This window comes from Tympanuchus pallidicinctus, unplaced genomic scaffold, assembly GCF_026119805.1.
Source record: "Tympanuchus pallidicinctus isolate F22 unplaced genomic scaffold, pur_lepc_1.0 scaffold7, whole genome shotgun sequence".
Lineage (NCBI taxonomy): Eukaryota > Metazoa > Chordata > Aves > Galliformes > Phasianidae > Tympanuchus > Tympanuchus pallidicinctus.
In genome coordinates this window covers 19,911,982-19,935,065 of record NW_026294791.1, presented here as the reverse complement: position 1 = coordinate 19,935,065, position 23,084 = coordinate 19,911,982, and the positions used below count along the sequence as shown (strand labels likewise).

The 23,084-nt window shown below is 36.9% G+C and overlaps 1 protein-coding gene across 2 annotated transcripts; it reads right to left on the bottom strand.

Annotated features, from left to right (window-relative positions):
• Positions 1 to 686: 686 nt before the first annotated feature.
• On the bottom strand, positions 687 to 23,083 carry STXBP3 (syntaxin binding protein 3). Of its 2 annotated transcripts, XM_052665891.1 has the most exons (19): positions 22,967 to 23,083; positions 20,491 to 20,540; positions 19,010 to 19,091; positions 16,747 to 16,823; positions 16,211 to 16,289; positions 14,153 to 14,253; positions 12,637 to 12,791; positions 11,909 to 11,999; positions 10,893 to 11,017; positions 9,350 to 9,445; positions 8,758 to 8,815; positions 8,486 to 8,551; positions 7,981 to 8,061; positions 6,365 to 6,503; positions 5,643 to 5,749; positions 5,079 to 5,177; positions 4,194 to 4,279; positions 2,448 to 2,596; positions 687 to 1,425 (listed from the first exon to the last, which is right to left on the bottom strand). In XM_052665891.1, exons 1-19 carry the CDS (start codon positions 23,007 to 23,009, stop codon positions 1,334 to 1,336), a joined length of 1,776 nt encoding a protein of 591 aa, XP_052521851.1. In that variant the 5' UTR covers positions 23,010 to 23,083; the 3' UTR covers positions 687 to 1,333. The 2 variants fall into 2 exon arrangements, with proteins under 2 accessions (XP_052521851.1, XP_052521852.1); XM_052665892.1 differs by lacking the exon at positions 19,010 to 19,091 and having other exon boundaries at positions 22,967 to 23,037.
• Position 23,084: the final 1 nt, after the last annotated feature.

Genomic DNA, 23,084 nt, shown 5'->3' with positions numbered 1-23,084 from the left:
TTCTACAACTTGTCAGTTTGGTCCTTAAGTAGAACATTCTGATATTATTTTGTTCTGCTTTTATTGCTTTTAAATTCCCTTTTTTTTAAAAAAAATAAATTAATTAAAAAACCACTTTAAAGGAGGGGAAAGAAAAACAAACAAAAACAATCTGCACCTTTTAATTAACTTTGAATGAACTTAACTAGCAAATACATTCTCTTAACCCACTAGTTAGCCCGAGGACAACAAACCAAATCTTTTTGCAAAACCAGAAGTGAATACCCTTACAGACTGGAGAAAACGTATATTGAAACCTAAGTCATATGTTAGGTCACATTATGACACTTCTCATTTAACAAATTAGTGTATCAGTGCATCTCAATACAATATTATCCCTTTAAAAGGTTATTAAATTTGCACTTAAATAACTTTTTAATACAAACAAACATTAGCAGTATTACAGAATACAATTTATTTGATCCACTTTAACACAAACATATACAGACAAAGAAGAGAACAGTAAATTCTCTGAATAGATCATGTTGTGATGATAGTTTGCTCCTTTATTAAAAAAAAAAAAAAAAATCAAGTACTGACAAAGAGTAAACATCTACTTTCCCTTCTTTTCCTCTCCTCTCTTCCCCCTCTCCCCGAGAAATTTAAGCTTCGTTAATTTTTTTATTATTATTATTTTTTTACATTGTTTGGGAACCAGTAGAATACTGTCATAGGGAATTTTGGTTCTTAAATAGATGGACTACGTAGACACAAAAAAGGAGTTTATAAGAAATTGTATTTGAGAAGCTTTAGAAATAATTCCTGCACGTACTTGAATACACAGCGCAGTTCAGTCCACAATTAACTGCATTTATCCAAAGCTATTTATTGAAATCAGAACTGGTTGATATGTCCATGATTATATTTCTACCTACCCACTACCATCTGAAAAAAGAAAAAGTATTTTAACAATGACATGCAGTTAATGTTTCCAATGAGTTATTTTACAGAGACAACATCAGAGACATCACCTTTAAGTGCCTGGAGCCTTTTTAATTCAACCAACTCTTAGAAAAATGCTTCACAGTTTTCAAAAACAACTACAGTTCATATATAATCTGAATAACTTTCATATAATTTATTAGGAATGAATGTAACCTTCTCAAAAAGCACACCCTTATTATTTTTTCCCCTTCTGCCTTCTACTTCCCCCCAAAAAAGCAGCAACTTCATAATTTAAAGTGACATTCAATTAGTCAGAAACATACTGTGTCCCACTACACTGGAAGAGCCAGCAGTGTGAGAATATGTACATGTTCTACACTGTTTGATGCGTAAAGCATCACGCCCATTCCTACTCATCCTTAATGCAGACTGTATCCTTTGGTTTATTAAGGCTCTTGACTTCATCCAGTAGTCTTCTAGGAGTCAAAACATGTGTAGAACCTGACAAAACAGCAATTTCAGTCTGATGCAGGTATGATTTACAATCATTCCCTCTTAAAAAATATATAGTAAAAACCACAGCTTTGTAACAAATACATACATAGCTAAATATTATACACACAAATATATACATATAAGTATCAGATAGAAGATAATACACTTGTGTTTTTTTCTGTACCTGGTCATCAGAAAAGTACAACAGTTCAAAACATTTTTATGTGTCCTATAAAGCATCATAACAATTAAACTGTCATGATTAGATAGCATCTCTCTTCCACACACCAAAGGTATTGAGAAGAAAGCCATGTCTCTTGACACTCTGCCCCTTGCCCTTAAATGAAGCCTGCCAGTATTTCAGGACCAGGAGAGACTGGAGAAGCGAAGAGGAGGTGGCAAACACTGCAAACTTACAACACTTAGTTTGGACACCAGTTTCAAGTCTCTACTCTGAGTGGTTTGAACCGCTGGCTTTAACCTGCCACCCTCCCTTCCCCCCCCCCCAGCTCTATCCAACAGACTGCAGGAAATCTGCCCATTCTGTCAGAGGCAGAGTTAGTGACAGGCTTTCTCCTAAAAATCAATAAAATACCTGCACTACATTATCATGAACAGTAGTTTTACACAGAAACATCACAGAAATTGCAGTAATATGCAAGTGCAGCTGTGTAAGTCCATTTAATCATTTTTGCTATACATCAGGCTACAATACTATCATAATATATTTCCTCTGATAATTCATGATGATTTTTCCATAGTTTTCAAAAATAATTTACCCATAATAATTTATCCATTTTTATTGTGAAAGAAAAACCCGATCTTCAATCACTCTAGATAGAAGTAACTTTTCAGTTTAAATGTCTAGTTTAAAATAATATATTGGCTGTAGCATTACTTAGCAGAATCAACTTCCAGTGAAAAAAAAAAAGCTCCTGTTTTTAACAGGAAAGCATTTCACGACTACATACTTGTGCTTGAAGTAAATCACTGCTTACCACCCCTCCCCTTCCCCAAGCTAGGCTTACCAATGATAACTTCACAAGACTTGAAGGCTTGAGAAACTTCATAAGCGCAGCGCATCTCCGAGTACGTAATTCCTCCAATCACAAATAAAATCAACCTGGCTTTACTCCTTCGCTCATCTGGATAGCTAGCTTTAGGCTTCTGGCGAGCACTGCAATGCATTCCACAACATTTACACAGTTGTAATGATCTATCTGTCTGTAAAAATGATACACTTAACAGCAGCAACAGCTCATACAGCAAAATTCAGATAACTGTTAACTACAGCAGTAAGTTAGAACATTACACAGAAGCTATTCCACTATCAAAAGGGAAAATAAATACAAAGCAAAACCCTCATTGCTTCTCTACTAAGAAGCTTAGTTCTGCCTGCTACCAGTTACAGTGGCAGCTTTCAAAGTTCATTTGAAAAAGCTAAAATCCTAAGTCTTACAGTCTCTGTGAGCAGAATAAAACTAAGAATATTTGTCTGTTATCAAGAAAGATTCAGAAATCTAGGAAAAGAAAAAACAAAGCACTTAAAACATATTCTGCAATTTATATATGTATACAAACACTAATAGTAGATTCAAATTACACCATCAGCACTCAATCTCTTTGCTAGGTTGCATAAACTATCATCCAATTTCATCAGCTTATAAGACAAAGAAGTGGTTACAGTGCAGAGGGATTTGATTTATGGGCTATGTTTATCATAGCCATCATCCTGCATCACATCCTTATCTCTGAACTGGAAAGCTGTGGATTTGGAGAATGGACTATGTGGAGGTTAGAACTACATGATTTTTACAGTCCCTTCCAACCTAAGCCATTCTATGACTGGATTATTTCCTTGCACTGATCATTCTAGTGAAAGTCCAGGAACATAAGGACACACCAGCAAAGTGATAAACAGTGGAGGAAACAGAACTATTTTCCTAAGACTGTGTATCTTGAGCCTTGTCTCATAGAAAACACAAATTCCAGTGAGTACTCAACTCCTAGTATAAGTGTCATGCTTCACTCCCTATGAATTCCAGCATCTAATTAGTATTATGAGCAAAAAAAATCCATTTCTTCAACAGTAGGAACACTTATTAAATGGTGACACAGCTGAGAAGAGGTAATTAATACTACTAAAAGTGGTAACACCGTCAAGTTGGCAGATACCAGCCTGGAAATTCAAGAACTACTAGGACAAAGCAGAAAAGTACAATTTACTAAGCTAGAAAAAAATCCATCATTCCCTCTCAGCGCTGCTGAGCAAACAACCCCTATAACACGGTTCAGTTACGTATTGTAATCATGCAAATAAGCAGCAGAGGTTGAATATGAAACTCAAGGCATTATTTTCAAGAACGATGCCACCAAACACCACTGCAGAAGTAACTGTCAGAAGTAGTGAAAAGAATTCATTATGCTTAAGTCACAGTACAATCGTCCATTATTAAAACTTCACACTAACCTACTAAAAGTATTTCAATCTTCTCTTACTGGGAACATGGAAATGCATTTCTAAATGTGAGGCAAAAAAAGCTAAATAAAGTAAGTCTAAATAATAAACTACCCAAGGCTAAGGAGAGTTACTACATTAACAATCAAGTTTTAGATGAGTCAAAAAAAAAAAAAAAAAAGGGAGTTTTACACTTCAAGTACTAGCTTATATGAATTTTTACACTTATAAAATTAGCTTGCATATAGTACCTTGCAACATATTTGACAGAAATGTCATGAAATAGGTAAATTTACTTCTGAAAAAGTTAGTTTACCTCACTATTCCTGAGCCATTCCAGGTAGGAGGACACTGGGAACAATAAGGCCACTCTTTTGAATCCAGTTTGTTTTCTATAGCATCCTGAAAGACAACGACTCACTTTGAAAAGCCATGGAAAACAAAAGTCCATTGAGTTTCAACTCCTGTTAGCCATTCTTACTGGAAACTTAATGCAATTTCTCAGAAAAACCAATGGCAACCAACATTCCAACAGTGTTCCAGTATGGCAAAATATTACACTACATAATGCTAAAAATTGTTCTAAGGGTTTTGCACATCATTAGGAAATGGAAGTACACGTTTTCTTTCTAAAAAAGAACACTGATGTAATCATTTAGGTATTCCTAGTAGTTTTCCATCTGCAATCACGCTGGTTTACTTATTTATTCCAGAGGATTATGTGAGAGAAGTAATAAACCCTTAAAGGGCCATTAGGTAAATGAATTGATCAAGTTAGCAAAAACCTGCAAATGACTGCACTGGGTCAGAATAAAGACCTAGCAACCCCTCTGTTCTGCCAGACATCAAACTGATGCCAAGCACTGTTTTCCAGCCTCTACCAATCCACAGTTATGGTTTGCATTACAAATTGAACACGTTCTGAAGGAAAACCAAAATAACAACAGAAGCAGGTAACATCCAGATTACACAGAATATTACCAATTACTTGGTAGGCAGTTCAAAATATACTTTCACTTTTATTTCCTTCAACCTTATGCCAAACTACAAGTCACATGGCACTCTAGTTATCAAGAAATTAGAAGTCATTACTAAACAGAAGTAATATATAATGTTATGGAATTTCAAAAGATTGAATACAGCTGCACACTTAGTATCTCTCTGCAGTGTGCTCACAAAATAATTAATGGGTCAAGTTTACCTCCATAACATCTTTTATAAGAGGTGTCCACCTAGAGAGTTGAAAAGTTTCTTCTGCAGAGCGGTCCCTCCTTGGTTGCTTTTGTTGCTGAACAGCTGGCTGAAGAGATTTTCAAAATGTTAATTATATTGTACAGGACATTTGGGTTTCATTGAAACTTTAAAAGTTTGCAGCAGGTGGGGAAGTCAGTAGGAAGTTTTAAAGAAATGATCGTCCATTACAATCATACCATTGCATAATTGAAAATCATTCTACAGATAATCGTGCCACAAAAACTCAGGATGTCCTAGAAGAACACCTCTCAGAGACAAGTAATTGAGTGAAGAAGCACTTCCCAAAACCAAATAGCTCAAGTCACCTCATCTGATGGTTTCAGAGGAAGCATTATAGGTATCTCTTTGAAAACTGCTCGTGTCAATTGTTCACAGACACATCATGGGAGCAAGAGCACTGAGTAATTGCTTGCTTCCAAAAAAAGAATCCTGATCAATACTGCTGATGTAAGAGTTGCTGAAAGTTGTAGGCAAGTGCTTGGACAGCAGGACATTTAAAAAGAAATCTTACTGAAGAGATAATAGGGACATGAAGGTATTCCCAGTTTCTTATCATATCACTGTCACTTTCTATTTGTACATTCTGGATCAGCTTGTCCAAGTTCTCCTGGGTAGTTCCTTTGAAATAAGAAAAACATACGACTTTGTTACCACATGACAGTCAGCGAGACCAATTTTACTTTATGCATTCCAGGCTGTTTTTTTTTTTTTTTATTATTATTATTACTTTCGTTTGGTTGGGTTTTTTGTTTGTTTGTTTTTTGATTAGCCATCACACAATAATTTTAGCACAATCTGTATCTTAGATAATAACTTTGTTCAGAGCTGCTCTTATGACAACACAACTCAGTATTGTTAAAGATTCTTTAAACCTACATTCCAGATTTTAACTATTTTGGTAGTACAAATTATTCCCCATTGTCGCACTGGACACTGAGCTCCTCCTTTAACACCTCCAGTATTGCATAAGGAGAAAAATTAGATTGTACACATTCAAGCACAAGACTGATACTAAAGAATATGATCTCTGCTTGTATTTAAATCCATATTTCTTTATCAACTGTATCTTTATTATCTTTCATGTCATACGTGGGGAGAGAAGCTACAAAGCATAGATAGCATTTGTTTCAAACTTAGCCAGCTGCTTAAGTTCAGTAAAAATACTGGGCTCGACCATAAAATTTCAGATTTATTCCATAATACTGAGATAAAAAGCAAGGCAGCTCAACGTACCATTTGTGCTGAAGATATACAGGAGAATAGCTCTAATTTTGTCATAGCTGTCGTGACTTTTGTTGAGCAGAACCGGAAAGAGGACTCTCATGGAGTCTTTCACTTTTTGACCTTCTGCATCAGTTCCAAGAGCCAAATCCTGGATTAAAAAGAAAGCAAATAATGTTAGTGAATAGTCATCTAAGTGAAGTGTAGTTTTTGTCTGTTTTGAAATACATTTTTATGAAACCGTACATCACAGGGAAAAAAAAAAACAAGACATCCATTTAAACTCATTATGAAAAGATTTCAACTTAATTATTTCAAGAATTACACAATTACAATAATACTATATTATGCAGTTGAAAAATTGCAATTCAGTTTGCACTGGACATCGGAAAAGATCCTAGACTATAGATCAGGCAAAACAGATTTAAATTCTCCTAAAAATTATATAAGACATTCCATCTGCGTAAGAGGGATGAGCCAGCAGCTGAAATGCAACAGCTACAGCCACTGATGTATCAGTATTTTAGAGACAAGATGTCAGGTTGTTATAGATTCCTTCCGAGCTACAATAAAAACTACATTATCTCTCTCCTCTCCTCCAAAATTGTAATATTCTGTAACTCAAAACACTTTCAAAATATCAATTAGAAAATATTTTAATCTGTCGAATTACAGTACAACCACAGAATGGCTTAGGTGGGATGGAGAATAAAGTTCACCTAGTTCCAATCCCCCTGCCACAAGCAGGGTTGCCAGCCACTAAACGTGACTGACCAGGATCTCATCTAACCCGGCCTCATCTAACCTCCCTTCAAATATGTGAAGGATGCAGCAATGTCTCCCCTGAGCCTTCTCTTCTCCAAGAGGAACAAGCCTAGCTCTGTCAACATTTCTTCATAGGAGAGGTGCTCCAGACCTCTGATGATCTTTGTGGCCCTCCTCTGGAGCCACTCCAACAGCTCTGCATCCTTCCTCTGACCAGGCCTCCAGGTTTGGACACAGCAGTCCAGATGGAGCCCCACTAGGGCAGGGCAGAGATGGGACAATCACTTCCCTCTCCCCGCTGGCCACCCTCTTTTGATGCAGTAATCCAAACTTTACATTAAAACAAATTTTGTTTTTAATTAAGACTGCTAGTATAACTGTAGTTACAACTGTAATTCAAGCACGTGCTTTGCTCAGATATTTAGAAAATGTTTCCTTTGTCAGAACATAGTAGGGCAACTACACTGGAGAATAGAAAGAAAATATGAAAGTAACCTTCATACAGATCAGCTAGATTCAAATGCAAAGACAACTCTAACAGCAACACCTTAATCATTAAGAATCTTGCACATTTAATTACATTCCAGTATTACTGACTCCAAATGTAACAAGAAAAAAGGATGTTCAACCATATACACAGATAGATTTTACAACATTATATAAAATTATTGAATTTGTAACATACTTAGTATATATAGATACACTATAATAAATGTTACAGACGTATACACTACATATTATACATATGTGTATCTATAATGTATATCAGCACCTATTTCCAAAAACAACCAAGTTACATTTGCACCAGTTTTATGGGGTTGCTGGTTGTTTTTTTTTTTCCCTCCGGCCTGTTTCACACATACCTGTTCAGTTTTACAAAGCCTTTCTATGTTAGCTTTGAACTTGTTCATGCAGTCTTCTGCTATGTTAAGATGGACAACTTGCTAGGAGACAGAAAATCCAGTGTCATAGCTTGTTCTTTATTGATTTTTTTAAACATATAAGTAATCACTTTTATCAATTACCAAACTCAGTCTTCAACTGTTATTCACTGTCATCAGACATTTTCTATATTTCACCTTTTACGTAAAGACTGACCCCCCCATAATACTTTTAAAACCCTAACTGCTCTGCTATCTTCAATGATTTGAGCACACAAGTAGTAAAAACAATTAAGCATGTTGAAGTGTTAAAATGAAACACTTGGAAACAGGTTCTTATCAAAAATTTCTAGTAATTAACATAATATGGAGAAAAGTTACATATTGCACTCAACAAGGAAGTGACAGAATAAACCTAGACATCAATAACATAATTATGGAGTATAAAAGACTTACCACTAAGCTGTAGTAATGAAATGCTCCTTACCCTAGTGATCTCTTTACGATACTGTGGCATCTTCTTCATTAAGTGGGCCAGACTGGATAACGTTAACTGCAAAGAAACAAATAAGTTGAGTTTTCCATCCCCATCTTAGACAGTTATTTCCCTTCCTGTTGCTGTTTTGCAGTTTTCAAACATTGCAAGAGTTACAGGTTTATCTGTGTATATTCACATTTCTCTCCATGCAATAGACATGAATTACATAGATCTAATCAGCTGAACACAAATTAAGAGGAAAAAAACAACACTCAACTTACTTTTCCTTCTGCTGCTTTCTTCTTCGATGAAACTTCTTTCAACAGTTGAGATATTTCCCTGTGCAGAAATTGAAAATCATCAGATACAACAGGACTGTAATTCTTGGGTGTTTCATTAAAATCTTATAGGAACTGAGCAGTGAGAACTTCTGACTGAAAGTAAAAGCTCCAAATTCAAGTTTCACATAGAGAGAAAAGCCTTTTTCCACAAAGAAAAAGGAAATTAGACAAGCTTTTTTTTTTTTTTTAAATATTGCTACAAATGACGTAATGCAAATAACTTGTTAGCACTTTTTGTTAAATCCCTTTGGATTTAACCAGTTTACAGTATTTGTTGGGAAAATATTTTACTTCAGGTATTCTAGGTATATTTAGGCATTCTGTTGAGTGTTAACAGACCTGCATTTCTCTCCATACATGCTGCTTCTTAAAATACACTTTCTTCTTGGCATCAAGTATTCAACAGTACAAAGACTATTTTACAAGCTATTTTCACTACTTCCACTGTTTTTTTTACAGCTCAGCCAACCCCCTCTGAAAGAAACCTTGGTAACTGTACTTTTAGCTACTGCTCATTAATTCAAATACGTACTCTATTACGTCTGCAATGTGCTTGTGCCGCATCTTCACCCAGAGCTCATCATCTTCTTCCAGGATTGCTTCCTTTTCCTTCCCATCTGCTTTGTATCTTCAGAAAGAACATTCAGGTTGAATTTCTTAAGTTTTCTACTATTTATTGTTTTTCTTCATTCTAATAACTTTCTAGGGAGTATTAATGATTATAATTCAATCAACATAGGTGGCAGTAACAGTAACACACACTTGTTTTCACTTACAAATCAAGCTATCAAATCAAGCTATGGTCTGAAATAGAACTAAATCTACGTTTTACAGATTGTATATTAGAATACACAAGAATATATGATTTTCAGAATGGTTCTTCAGGGCAGTACTCCTGGATTTCTTTTTAAATCAACAGCAACTACAGTTTCAACGATACATTTACATGCACATCAATTCCTCATCAGCTTTTAAAATACATTTGGTTTTGAAATAATACATATTAAGAAGTGCAGCTTTTTGTACCAAATATAAAGTATACTCTAACCCTGAAGGAAAATTAAAGTCCCTTTCATCCACAGAATAAATGAAGCAGTACAAACTATTTCACCTATACAAGTAATACGCTTCAAAACATTAGAAAACGACTTTTCTACAAACAAACATACAGAAGAAAGCAATGAACTATCATATTACAAAACATTTTCAATTACAGAAACTCACATATATAATGTGTGCAGCCAGAATGCAGAAAAATAAGAGAAAAGTTACAAGATTAGTTATGCAAGTCAGATTGTGACTCTACCTAGAAATACCTTTGTTACATCCCAAATACAAGTAATTCAGTGTCAGAAACACTGATTTCATATAACAAAAAATAAACATTCTTGTTTGTTCGATTGAACGGTGAGAATCTAAACTGATTTGCTGTAGTGGCTGATCAGAAAGCAAAAACTCAAACACCTTTGGTGTCAGGACAAGCCAACAGCAAATCATTGAAACAGTGTCACTACTCCAATTAGTAATTAAATAACACATTTTAACTCAAGACCTAAGTGAGCACTTCAGGTGGAAACATGTAAAACTGCAACCACTACACAAATTAGATGACTGGAGCTATAAAAGTGAATGTTCCTGAAAAAGGGCAATAGAGCTTTTTCCTCAAGGTTTTTGTCCTCTCAGTAGCCTTGTCTGCTTTACTACACCAAGCAAGGCAGTCTGGAATCTGACTGCGCACTCAGAGCTTTGATTCAAGTCCACTATCGAGTTCCAATGTGCTTTTTAAATGCAAAAATAAAACAACTGACACTACAGATTTACTTAAGCAGACAACTGAAAAAAAAAAACAAAAAACAATGTTATTTGTTAGCATCAAGCTGAGCAAAAATGTTAATTAAGTCCCACCTAATGAAATAAGGAAGCTAATAGAACCAACTTAAAAATCCCCGAGGAAGACTATTAACTAATCTAAGCAATCCCTACATACCATAAGCAGCTACAAATACCTAGGTTGCAGTTCAGCTAAACAATTCCATAGATATGATCAAGAATAAAGTGCTTAAAGAAGTACTTGCTTGTAAGTATCATTTTCAATTGGCAGTAGATCATACGCCATAGCCTGGAACGTGAGTTCGTGAAGGACAGTTGATACTGGGTCAAAGCCTCGATCAATTACTATTAATTGTGAGTGGGTTTTAGCCTAGAGAGCCATCAAGTAAACATCAGGTTAAGCAGCATTGATTTTTGTACTGTCCATCCTAAATTTATTTACAGTAAATTACATCACTATACACTTTTTTTTTTTAAAGTCTCCTATTGCTAAGGAATCTTTCTTAACTGAAAAAATACAGTCTGAATGTTATCAGCATAAATGGAAACAAACGTTTGCACAAAAACCAAAACAGTACAGTTAAGTAAATAAAAATAAAACACACAAGCAAGCTCTTAAGGCCTCCCACTGCCTATACACAAACACAGACATGGTTTGAATTTGTATTTCAGAGTCCACTATTAATCTCCAGCTGCAATACAGGAAAAAGTCTGCACTAAAGCATCCAAACATTCATCCTGGGGTTTAGTAGAATGGCAATAGCATCAGATACACATATTTCTGCAGCAGCGTGCAATGCCACCAAGACACAGTGGTTTTCCCTGTACTTCTGTGTTGAGGCTACTGCCCGTGATGTAGGAATACATCAGAATCATTACTTATGTGAAAGAGCACATCTTTGTGGAGAATAAATCCCTCTAAGGGAGCGACTTCACTTATGTAGCAAAGTCCTTCTTACATAAAGCCACAAAAAATAGTATTAAGACAGAAGTTTTACCTTCTCTTCAGGTCTCCACCATCTCCTACAACTTTCCAAGGACAATTAAGTGGTTCAATAAAGTGCAAACTGCATTTACTTACATACAAATATGCCACACCTCTAGGTTGCTACCTCTAGGAAGAGGCTTATGTACATAACAGCTTAATGCCAATTACTTGCGTTAACAAACAAATAAAACCTATTTTTGTCAAAGCAACTGACTGAACATCCTCCATAAACTGTTTGTTTTTCAGTAACAAACATTTTAGTTCACTTTTTACCTTTATTTGGCTTTGCTCATCAGTTTTGTAGTAGTTCTCAAGCTTCTTTTCAACAAGCTGTGCAAGCCTGCTGGCATTATCTGAAGGTGTGCTGGGAAGATAAGAAACAAAAACAACTTAAATCACGTCATCAACACATTCAAATGCTTCATTTAAAAAGATTTCCTAGTCTTGTGGCCCAGCACCAGAACTTCTGAGGTGTGGGAGATGTGCACTTGAGCCAAAAGCCACCACACAGTCAAAAGCCCAAAGGTAATGTTTAAAAGCCCATAATTAGCTCTGCCTGCTTTCCAAAGGATTGTGCTTCAAGCGAAGTTGCATGACGCATCTGTATTTCAATTACAAATTTCCCCCCAAAAATTAACTCTAAGGTCACAAGATAAATCTGTGGTTAAACCACAAATAAAACTTTCAGACTTGAAAACTTTCTGGTTCTCTCCTCCTTTTGGAAAAGAAAAACAAACAAACAAAAAAGAAACACAAGAACACACAGTGAAACAGTTATTGCTTCCTTACCTTTGAGAAGAGTAACAGGTTACAAGGACATCACCTTCCAGAAAGTCATTTGAGCATCGTTTCATGCGCTTATTTTGATTTCAAAACTGCTACTCTGTACCCCCTAACAAAGCTCAGATGTATTCCACAGTAAATAAAACCATTCTGTAGCCTTGAGCTCTTATCAAATAATGTGGCAAAAGTTAAAGCAACTACACAAATAAATACCCCACCTTTTAGATCGCACTCCTGGATTCTCTTCTAGAGTGGCACACAAGGTAACAATTTGTTCAGCCATTGCTTCCATCACAGCATCTTTATCCTTTGTATTTTCAAGAGTTGGACTGTAACAGCAATAGAATGCATCCGGGACGTTGAGGGTAAATACCTACATAAAGCACAACCAAGGAAAAAAGGAAAGCAGGTGTCATTGTGCACTTCTAAAACATCTGTTAAAAGATGACCTGCTTGTATTTTGTGTTTGAAGTTACTCAGCATACAGTTCTGTTAAACAAACCTCTAAGAAATCCAACTCTATACATGTATTAGACCTCGATGAAAGATACTTAATACCACATAGAATTACTTTTTCAACAGTTCACTAAGTGAAATGCAAGCACAGAAATAATTCCACTGTCTGTAAAAGGCACTTCTCCAACTTCAGAGGAACTCAACTATGGAGCCAGAAAACTTCCATCCAGATAAGGATGTCTGCTTCTTTGGGGTTGATAATCACCTGGACTTCTCCCAGAGTTCAGTCTGATTAATTACTCCATCACCAAAGAAAGCAGGTACAGCGAGTCCAAATTAGGAAAAAGCACTTCACATTCTCCATTCATTTCCTAAGGATTCAAAATATTCTCACAACTCAACAAGAATAGAAAACAAACAAGAAAACATTAAGAGACCAAGTGCTCCTCTGTATTTGTCTTAATAAAATGTCAGATGTCAGAAGAGACTTGTTGAAAAGCTATTTACAGTTAGTTCTGCAGTTCCCAAGAGCTGACATGGTTTGGGGGTTAGACTGCATGAGGAATTAGAGTGCATTTCAGCTTCCTGTATCAGACTATGCACACATTGGCAACAAGTTATTTCTCAACACAGCACTCACACTTTCAATACTGAAAACACTTCATCACTGGCAGTTCCCTTGTTTCCCTAGCAATTAAAAAAAAAAAACCAAAAACAAAACCCTGTAACAACTTGGCTATTTTTATGTTCTTCTCTTTTCTTAGGGAGGTTTTCATTTTGTTCTGCTTTTCTTCATCTTCAGTTCTCTTAATCTGTTTGCTCTTCATTTCCAATTTTCACTGGGTAACAAGCTTTCAAATTCTAACTGTTCCTACCTCTGTGCACCAACCTACCTAAGTCCGTCAAAATAACATCACACCATAAGCAGTAACAAGATTCACTGCTTCAAAACAAACCAGAATACTTTCCTTCTCTTTCAGCACAGATTCCTACTCTATCACCTCTGTGATAACTAATTCCAAGTTTAGAAGAGAGGCGGTATGCAAACAGCAAATCTTGGGGTACAAGAGCATGTGTTTTCCAGTGAAAAACACGAGCAAACACAGGAAATACATCAAAACAGTAACAAGCCTCACAAACAATGTTTGTGAGCAAAAAAATCAGATAATGAGCAAAAATCAGATAATAATTAAATGGAAATCACCTATTAAAATCAACAACACTAGAAAACAGTCTTACAAGATATCAAGTGTGGTTGAGTTCAAGAGTAACACTTACCTGAGATTCATATGGGAAGAAGGAAACACTGATTTCCTTGCATCTCCTTATTGATCTGGCACAGGAAGACTTAATTTTATTGAAGAGGTTGTCAGGACAAGCTAGAGAAAAAGACACTAAGCTAAAAATCTTCTGCACACATTCCAGCTACAACTTAAGTCATTTGCTTAACTCACAGTTCTCAAAACCTCCTAAGTAAAACTTGCTTCCCAAAAATGACATCTTTCTCATATGCTTTTATTACAACTTCTTTGTAGCTTCAAGTTCTGACCCTACAGCTCTCACTAAACTTAACAGTTTAGTATGTAATTGAATTCTCTTTTTCTTTCAGAATAGTAATTAACAGCCATTTACAGTAAAATAAGCAAGCTGCTGAAACTCCTAGAGTAAAATAACACTTATAACCATATTTTGCTTGAGATCTCTTTTGAAACAAACACCGCTTGTCATCTTTTACTAGCTTTTGGTAGGTGAAGTTAGAACATTTGCTAGCAATCTACAACAGTGAAGGATATCAGTTGTACCTAAGCAAAAATTTCTGCAGTTAAAAGAGACAAAGTACATCCTATGCTACAAGAAGGTTAAAAGACAAATATACCATGAAACAAACCACCAATATACCAAAAGTAGAGATTTCAGAAATGCATTCCACTACATTTACAGGCTGTGTTACATCCCAGTAAAAAAAAGAAAATTTAATAGCATTTGGATGACAAATACTACACAGACTTGAAAGTGACAGTAAAGCTCTCGCTCTCTCAGAGAAGCTTTAATAAAAGCTCATGCTGAAAGCTAGCCAACACACAACAAAAAAAGAAGTTAAAGAGAACAGTATATATTCAGTAGTGATACCAAAAAATGCTGCACCAGCATCAGATAAACAAGATGCCTGGAGACATTGATAGTAATTTGATAATTGCTATGAGAAAACGCAGCTCCTTGAGTTATCAACATAAGGATTCTATTCTGAAAGAAAACCCAACTGCTGAAAAACGCCAATTAGTGGAATAAATAGTTTTGTAATTTAATTTCAGTATAAAATAGAACCAAAAGATCAGCAGCCTTCATCAACTAAGCTGTTGTCAATGACAGCCAGGCAGAAGCAGACTCGTGGTGCACAGAGAATAGTTGTCCCAGAGAGAGGGGGAAGGGGAACCCACCTGATAAGCTTGAATAATTTGTACATGCAACTTATAGAACAAAACTAGCAAATCCCTTAAAGAAACAGTACAGAAGTTGTCCTTTCACTCTAAGCTGCTACACATGATAGAAAGACACAAAGCACCAAAATACACTTGAGATTGGGAGTAATAAAAACCAAACAGAAGAATTGCCTTTTACTTTGGGTTTGAGAGATACATTTTTCACTTAACAGCTAGGTTAAACAGGCAGAGCAACCCTTAAGCAGCAGATGCACACTGTCCGTGAACATCTACAGAAACTGCCAGGATTCCATGACATTTTCTTCTTTTAATTTTACTCCTCTCCACATTCATTTTAATCACAGAGACTGACTGCAAAACAAAATGCATTCACATTAACCATATCTGCACACTGCAATGAAGCATCCCTAGAATGGATGATGTAGGTACCACATTGTCCCTTCTTTCAGGTTAAAAAAAACAAACAACAACAAAAAAAAACTAGTTCACAAGTCTGAATTAACCAGCTACAATAACTGATGATAAAATGATCCTGCATTACAGCAAATTCTCATGCATCGATACTTTTCAGTAGTTTCATTTATACAAGGCATATAATTTTAATTTAATTGCCTTCCTCCATACTTCCTGACACAGAAGAAACCACATTTATTTTTAAAATAAGTCTAGATTACTGAAGTAAAAAACTGAGATGGGAATGGTCAGCACTGGTAACAGAAAGAGCTGAGTATTGCCACAGCACCTTAAAGTTCTGACAACCAAAGTATGGTTAATTAATTGAGACTCAAATCCTGCCTAAAGAAACAAGACCCAAATATTAATGCAGTATGCTACAGAAAAGAGGATGACTTATTTACTATAACTAAGTCAGATTACAATACAGAAGCTTACTTACTGTCAGTGAAATAGACGTATGCTGCTTTGTATCTGCTGGATGATTTACTGATGAAGTCATCAATAAGACCATCTACAGACTTGGGAAGAGTCAGCAAGAAAAATATCATTGATTTGCTTCTCCTCACATATTGAAGTTACTCCCCTCTCTTCTTACACTTTCAATTACCCAGTGTAGCTTAAGAACATTGCAAAGCAACATAAAAAGTAAAGTAGTATTTTTTATTCAAGAACCACATTATTACACTATGACAAAAGCTCAGGCATATGCCTCAGCCAAGATCACCCCATGTACCAAAGCAGGACATTTGGAGCATTTTTTACTTAAGCACTGCTGAAATTTTTTCTCACAATACTTTTTGGGAAGTAGCAACTATCTCCTATTACAGTCCTTACTGCAAGCTGTTCCACCTATCGCATTATTACTAGATGCAGCGTCTCTGTCAGCAAGGTTACTGACTTCTATAAAATGAAACATTGCTTCTCTTGATCAACAGTTATGCTGTTTTTTGGGCTTCTTTAGTTTTAAATACTAACCTTTTTGGTTGGAGTTATGAAATATATTGCTTTCATGTGTGGAACAGGCTCTCGGTTTTTATGCACGTTCTCCACCACTACAACATAAGAAATACTATGTTTTGATATTAAGAACTCCATGCAATCAAAAAAAACATACATATTGTAATGTAAGGCAATAAAAACAAAGTCCCACAAATTATCCACAAAATCCCTGTCAGGTATTCACCTTCTGCTTGGAGAGCCTTGATTTTACTTATTTTTTATTTGTAGTTTTAAATACAAGTTACCATAGGCCTCTTACAGCACTTATCCTTCTGTCAACTCAGATTTAGGACTAGGTAGATCTTACATCCTCCAGAAAAGCAGGACAACAAAAGGACTCTCAAATTACGGGGTTCAGTATGAGTTATTTTAAAGAGAACTGCCTCAACAAGATTAATCTTCCAGATCATCAAAGGAGGGGGAAAATGAAACCATGCAAGCATCATCTTGGACTCTATCCTCTATTGTACTTTGTTTGCCCATTTCCTGTGTGCTTTGTGGCAGTGTAATTACAGGCACAAATTAGACATCTTCAGCAAATCAGCTCTTTCATTCAGCTCTTGTTTTTCTGTTTAAACAAATCCTTACTGTATACAGCAGAGCAGTACACTACACTGAAAAGACAGAGGTTCATGTTGCTCAGTAATTTTGAGTAAGAGAAAAGATACTAAACATCAAATGCTTGCATGTGTAAAGATAAGTCCTTTTTAACAGTGAATTCAATGAAAAGGATGCCTTTCAAACTGATAAACAGAACACATGCCTACTGACAGCTTCTCACAAAGGATAGGTAAAACTCATGATTACAATACACTTAGAAGAGTAAACAGCTCCTCTACCATTCTTCTGCAAGAATTATGTCACATAGAATACATGGAACAAGAAAAAAAAGCCTTGTAAACAACACCACCGAATGAACTTTCATGCCTTTAGGTTACAAATTAAGCATTTATTCATGCAGTCTCTTCTTTAAGCAACTTCACTGCTTATGTGCAAAATAACTAGTTCTTTCTAAAGTTCCTCAAAATCTAAAACTAGAGCTAATTAAAAATTAGATTTACATTTTGTCTAACTGTTCCAATTTCAAAGGTATGCTTGGCATGATGATATCCTGAAAAGCATTACAGAAAGGACAATAAAGAAAAAGTGCTTTAGAGCAAAAAAACAAAACAAAAAACAAACAAACAAACAAAAAAAGCCTTCTGGTTTTGTTTTGTTTTTTTTTCTTATTGTGGGGGAAGGAATGAAAAAGAAACCAAGTTCACTCCAGGAAAAACACTTTTACTAAGCATGTGTACAAAAATCAAGTCTTAACTAAGCAGACATACTATACAGCCAAGATACATCACAATCTGTCTGTTGACACAACTGACTCTTGACAGTGGTCAGCATCAAGGAACATCTGAGTAACTCCAGCACATGAAAGGAAAAGAAATACATCTACTAGAAATTACTCCCAAGCTACAGAGAAAACGGATAGTTACTTGTCATGCTGCTGACAGTTCTACTACTGGTAAAGCAATAATCGATATCATTTAATGTTACACTTGTTTTTAATTACAGAAAGCTCTCATTTCATAGAGAAGCCATAAGATTTCCTTGCAACGTATAACTCAAATTTCAATTCTTATCTCTGCACTGAATCCACTTGCTTGCAAACCTCCCTCATGAATTTGTCTAGCCTCCTGTTATCATCCTCTCTTAAGCACTTATGTTTCCATACCTTCGTATCCTAACTCTACTGCTCATGAACACAAATGCATTCAAAGCAGCATAACAGTCACTACCAGAACACATTACAAAAACAGTTCACCTATTCTTTTATGTTTCTGTATAGTTCACTTAATTCTTTACTGAGATGTTGTATTCATTTCAGTTGACAGGTAACCTCCTTGAGAAATCCATTACTTCATGGATAACATCCTCATCTTCTTGACATTAGCAAGCAAACAAAGTAAACCACATCAATAACCATGAGCCTTAAATCAGTCTTCAATTATTAAAAAAAAAAAAAACATTTGGAAACTCTAGGCAGAGAAGTGTTTCATTTTTTATTCAAACAGATTAATTGAAATCAATTGATTATTCTAAAAGCCACAAACCTGATAGCGTAATACCCCACAGTTACTTGCCTCCAACCCTCAAAATAAGACAATTTCTTGTAAGAGTACCATCAACTCAATTCTTTCCCTTCATCTCAGGACATGGTGATCCACGCATTGCAAAGAATTACACTTACCTGTGATACCCTCTGCCAGTAGATCAGACATTTTGCAGCACATTGACAGTAATTTAGTAGTGTAATCATCCAAAAGAATTACCTAAAAATTTAAAAAAAAAACCCACAACAATTAAATTGACTGGGTATAGTACAGCCGTATTATTTCTTGAGAGCCTTGGCTTGAAAATTTGATTCCAAAATGTCTCTTTACACTGTATCCTTCTATCACCTGCATACAGAAACTGTAGTAGTAGGAAATTATTCTTGAACAATGTCACAAGGCATCTCCCTGCATACAGGATTTCAGATGATTAACTGCATCTTCAATATGTACCTTATCCCTAGACTTCCTACAGAAAACTGCCTCAGCCTTTCACTTCAATACATAAGTCTTGAATTCCTGCCTAATTTACTGTACAGCCTTTTGAAGCATATTTGTTCTTTTTCTAGAACTGTTTTACAGCTCAAGCAGCTTCTTTCTGTTCCCACGCTACTTGCCCGGCTCTTGCATGTTTTAGCAGGTGATAATTACTTCCAGCTATCAGAGACTTCTTCCTTCAGACTCATGAAGTGATAAGGCTCTCTCAGCATTCCTGACCATCTCTACATACCTTCTTAAGCATGAGAATCTACAAAAAACCCACAATATTGCTCCAGTATTCTATACCACTGCTTGCTTACTTCCTCACATTTCAGACGACAAGCGTACACTTCATAGAAACTCAACAAGAACCAACAAAAGAATCAAGAATTAACTAAGTTGAATTAATTACAATAATTTTGGACTCAAAAAAAAAAAATCCAGAAACAAAATCAGCCACACAAAAAGAAGAAGTCAGTTTGTTTTTCTTCCCAATCAATTGGCTTACATTGCAACAAGAAAAATGAATTAGAAAATGTTAATGAAAAAGCACTAGAAGATGGACATCAAAACACACTCTAATGAAATTGAAAAATCAGGTGTTCTCTCTAGTCTACTGTCCTTTAAGAAAATCTTGCAAGAATGACACAAATAATAATTAGATGACTAATATGGCCAAGTGTATTTCAAAAGCAATTAACAGCCCAGACATTCCTGGGATTCTGTTTGAGGGCATCCACTGAAAGGTAAGTAAGAAAAACAAGATAACCGACAGCAAACTCAACGTGGGACATAAAGGAACAATGTGCAAATGAGGAAAAAAAAAATGAACACTTGGATCAAATGATCTTCCTGCAGACATTTTATCTGTACTTTCCTATTACTTTTACTACTGCTCAAGCATCACTGAAAGCAGCACACATGTTAGTAGCATCAGTCTCAGGCCTTGCTTGTCTTGCACTTTTGAATCCTGTTGCTCATATATCACAGAGCAGTGTCATTTGCTCCTGGATACCACCAAAATTGAAGTTCTAGAGAAATGAATACCTGAGCTGATACTCTTATTGTTTGGAAAGCAAGCAAGATTTTAAGCAAAAAATAAAGTCATCCATCAAATGAAATTTATACACAACTATACCTTCCATTCATCCTCTTTCCTACAGTCATCAAATATTGCAGATTTCAGCTCTATAGAAAAGAAGAGAGATAAACAAGTTAACAATCGGAGATATCAAGTTGTTCCAAAAAAGAATTTTTTTTTATTTCTGCTGACATCATTCTAAACAATCACAGGCCTGTAAATATTTCACTTTGTGCTGGGATTCTGTTTCTTTGCCTTCAAGTAAACTGTGCCACTAAACAGATGGCACACATGCAAAAATTTAAGTTAGTCCTCCAGAAACAGCCATTAGACCAACATACCAACAGGCAGACCTATTTTCCAGCACACGCAAGTTTCAAACATGCTCATTCTCTCTCTAGAATTCCAGCAGAAACCTAAGGAATCCCCAGGCCATTCACAAAATAAAAGTTACCTTATAACAGGCAGCTGTTATTTTTCCTTGCTATCAGAGCTTTGAAAGAAATTTTGACTAAAAAACATGTAGCAATAATAGCTGTAAGGCACAACTAGACCCTGGCTCTAAGAGATAGCCAGAACCACAAGTTGCACCTTTCTACAGCAGGGACATCAGTTTATCAAAAATTTGATCATATCAGTAATATATATAAATTAAGAAGAAGTCAGAAAACTGGGGGAACTGATGAGCCTATCCTTTTATCAACAAAAAAGTAACAAAGTCCAGTTACTCTTGTTTGTTCTTCCCCAGAGAAGGAATTTCAGATGCTGTTGCTGTCTGGGTCTAACAGCAGCCATTCTGTCACACTCAAATATAGAGCTAGTACTAACAGAGGTCTAATACACAAGCTTGCAGTTTCAGCATGCATTTTGTGCCTCCTGCCAAGTGAAAGAACTGTCAAAGGGTCCAGAATAGCAGGTGTACATGCAACAAAAAGCACATCTGTTTTTTCAATGTTTGTAAACATTAATATCTTTGCTTATGTTAAAAGCTCTCTGGCATGACACCAAACCTAATACACCAAAACCCATACCCAAGCCCAGAGTGTAATACAGGCCCTTCTTCCCCCTTCATGTTCATACACTCTGTGTTCCTTACATTTCTTTCCAGGTCTCTACACAAGGTGTATGAGCTCATCTGGATTATTTTTTTTTTTTTTTTAAACTTTGTGAAAGTTCATTATGTTTTCTGAGAACTCTCTCACCAGTAATCCAGCATTTAGCATTACACAGACATCTTCTTCAGTAAATGGAGAGCCTGAGAACATAACCTGAAACGTCAGGTATTTTCCCATACAGTACTTTCACTTACTTGCCTAGAGAAACAACCCTAACAAATGAACAGTTCAGTTGCCCACAGCTTCATCCCGTCATGAAAAAGCAATCATTCCAAGCTACCAGCGTAGCAGACACAGCACACTTGCCCCTGCAGCATTCAAACTGCCATTTGTTTTGTCCCCACCTGCAGCTACTTATCTGAAGAATTCACTCTGGCTTACAGGCTCTCAAAATCACCTCATTTGTTTCTAACAAGCAATCATAAGCACTGCTCCATTCCTCTCTGTGGGGTCATTTCCCTCATTCTCCACACCAACCACCTATCCCATTCAATTCAGTTAAGGCATTTTCCCTCTACATAAGAGAGACAGAAAGAAAAATAAGTAGATACAATTGGACAGAATAACAGACTGCTATACCCTGGTGGTAAAAAAAGGCCCAAAACATAACAAATGACACAAAATAAGAAAAGCAGACCATACCGCCCTAAGGAAGCACCTGGACTGCAACTCTCCCATAAGCAACTCTTCTGGGGAAAAAAAGTTGCAGAAATACTGAGTCATAAGAAATATCGATGCTTTTTTTAAAAGCCCACAAGTCGCTTTTTCTTCTCTTTGTTCCCTTTTTTTTTAATTACTCTCCCCTCAAATACGTGTGGACAGCATAACTGACGATAAACTTCGATGAAACAACCTTTTTCCACTTATTTTCTCTGCTCAGATTCAGTCTAGAACTACCCCTCATAGAAATCCGCGTGATCTCGGCACAACAGCTGCTAACAGCACCATCGCACGGCACAGAGAGGGCTCTCGCACCTGCCGCCCGCTGCCGGGACAGGAAGGCACGGCCGCCTCCTGACACGCAGCCGGAGATCCTGCAGCTCCGCCAGGAACCAAAGAGCCGCTCGCGAGCCCCGCGCGGAGCCCCCGGCTCCGAAGGAAGAGAAGCGCGTGGGAAGGTGACTTCCGCCCCCCCTGACCAAGGTGGCGGAACCCGGCCGGGTCCGCCTCACCTCGGCAGTGTCGGAGCCCTTCCCGCCCGAGCCGCCCCGGAGGAGGCGGCGGAGGACGAGCAGCACGGCGGCCCTGCCGGGCTCCGCACAGAGGCACCCTGACCCGGCAGCGCTCTCCCGCTGCCGCCCCGCTTCCGCTCGGCTTGGCTCCCCCCGCCCTCAGCTCCGTCAGAACAGCGAGACCGCCGACATGCCGACCCCGGGCGGGCGCGAAAGAACAGCGAGGCGAGACCCTCGCTAACTCACTCTGCCACACCAAACTCTTCAGCCCCCGCACCGCCGGCGCCATCTTGCTCTCAGAACCACCAGGCGGCTCCAAACCGCGCCCTCTTCAGAGGCGGTGCCGGCCCGCCCCTCAGAAGCC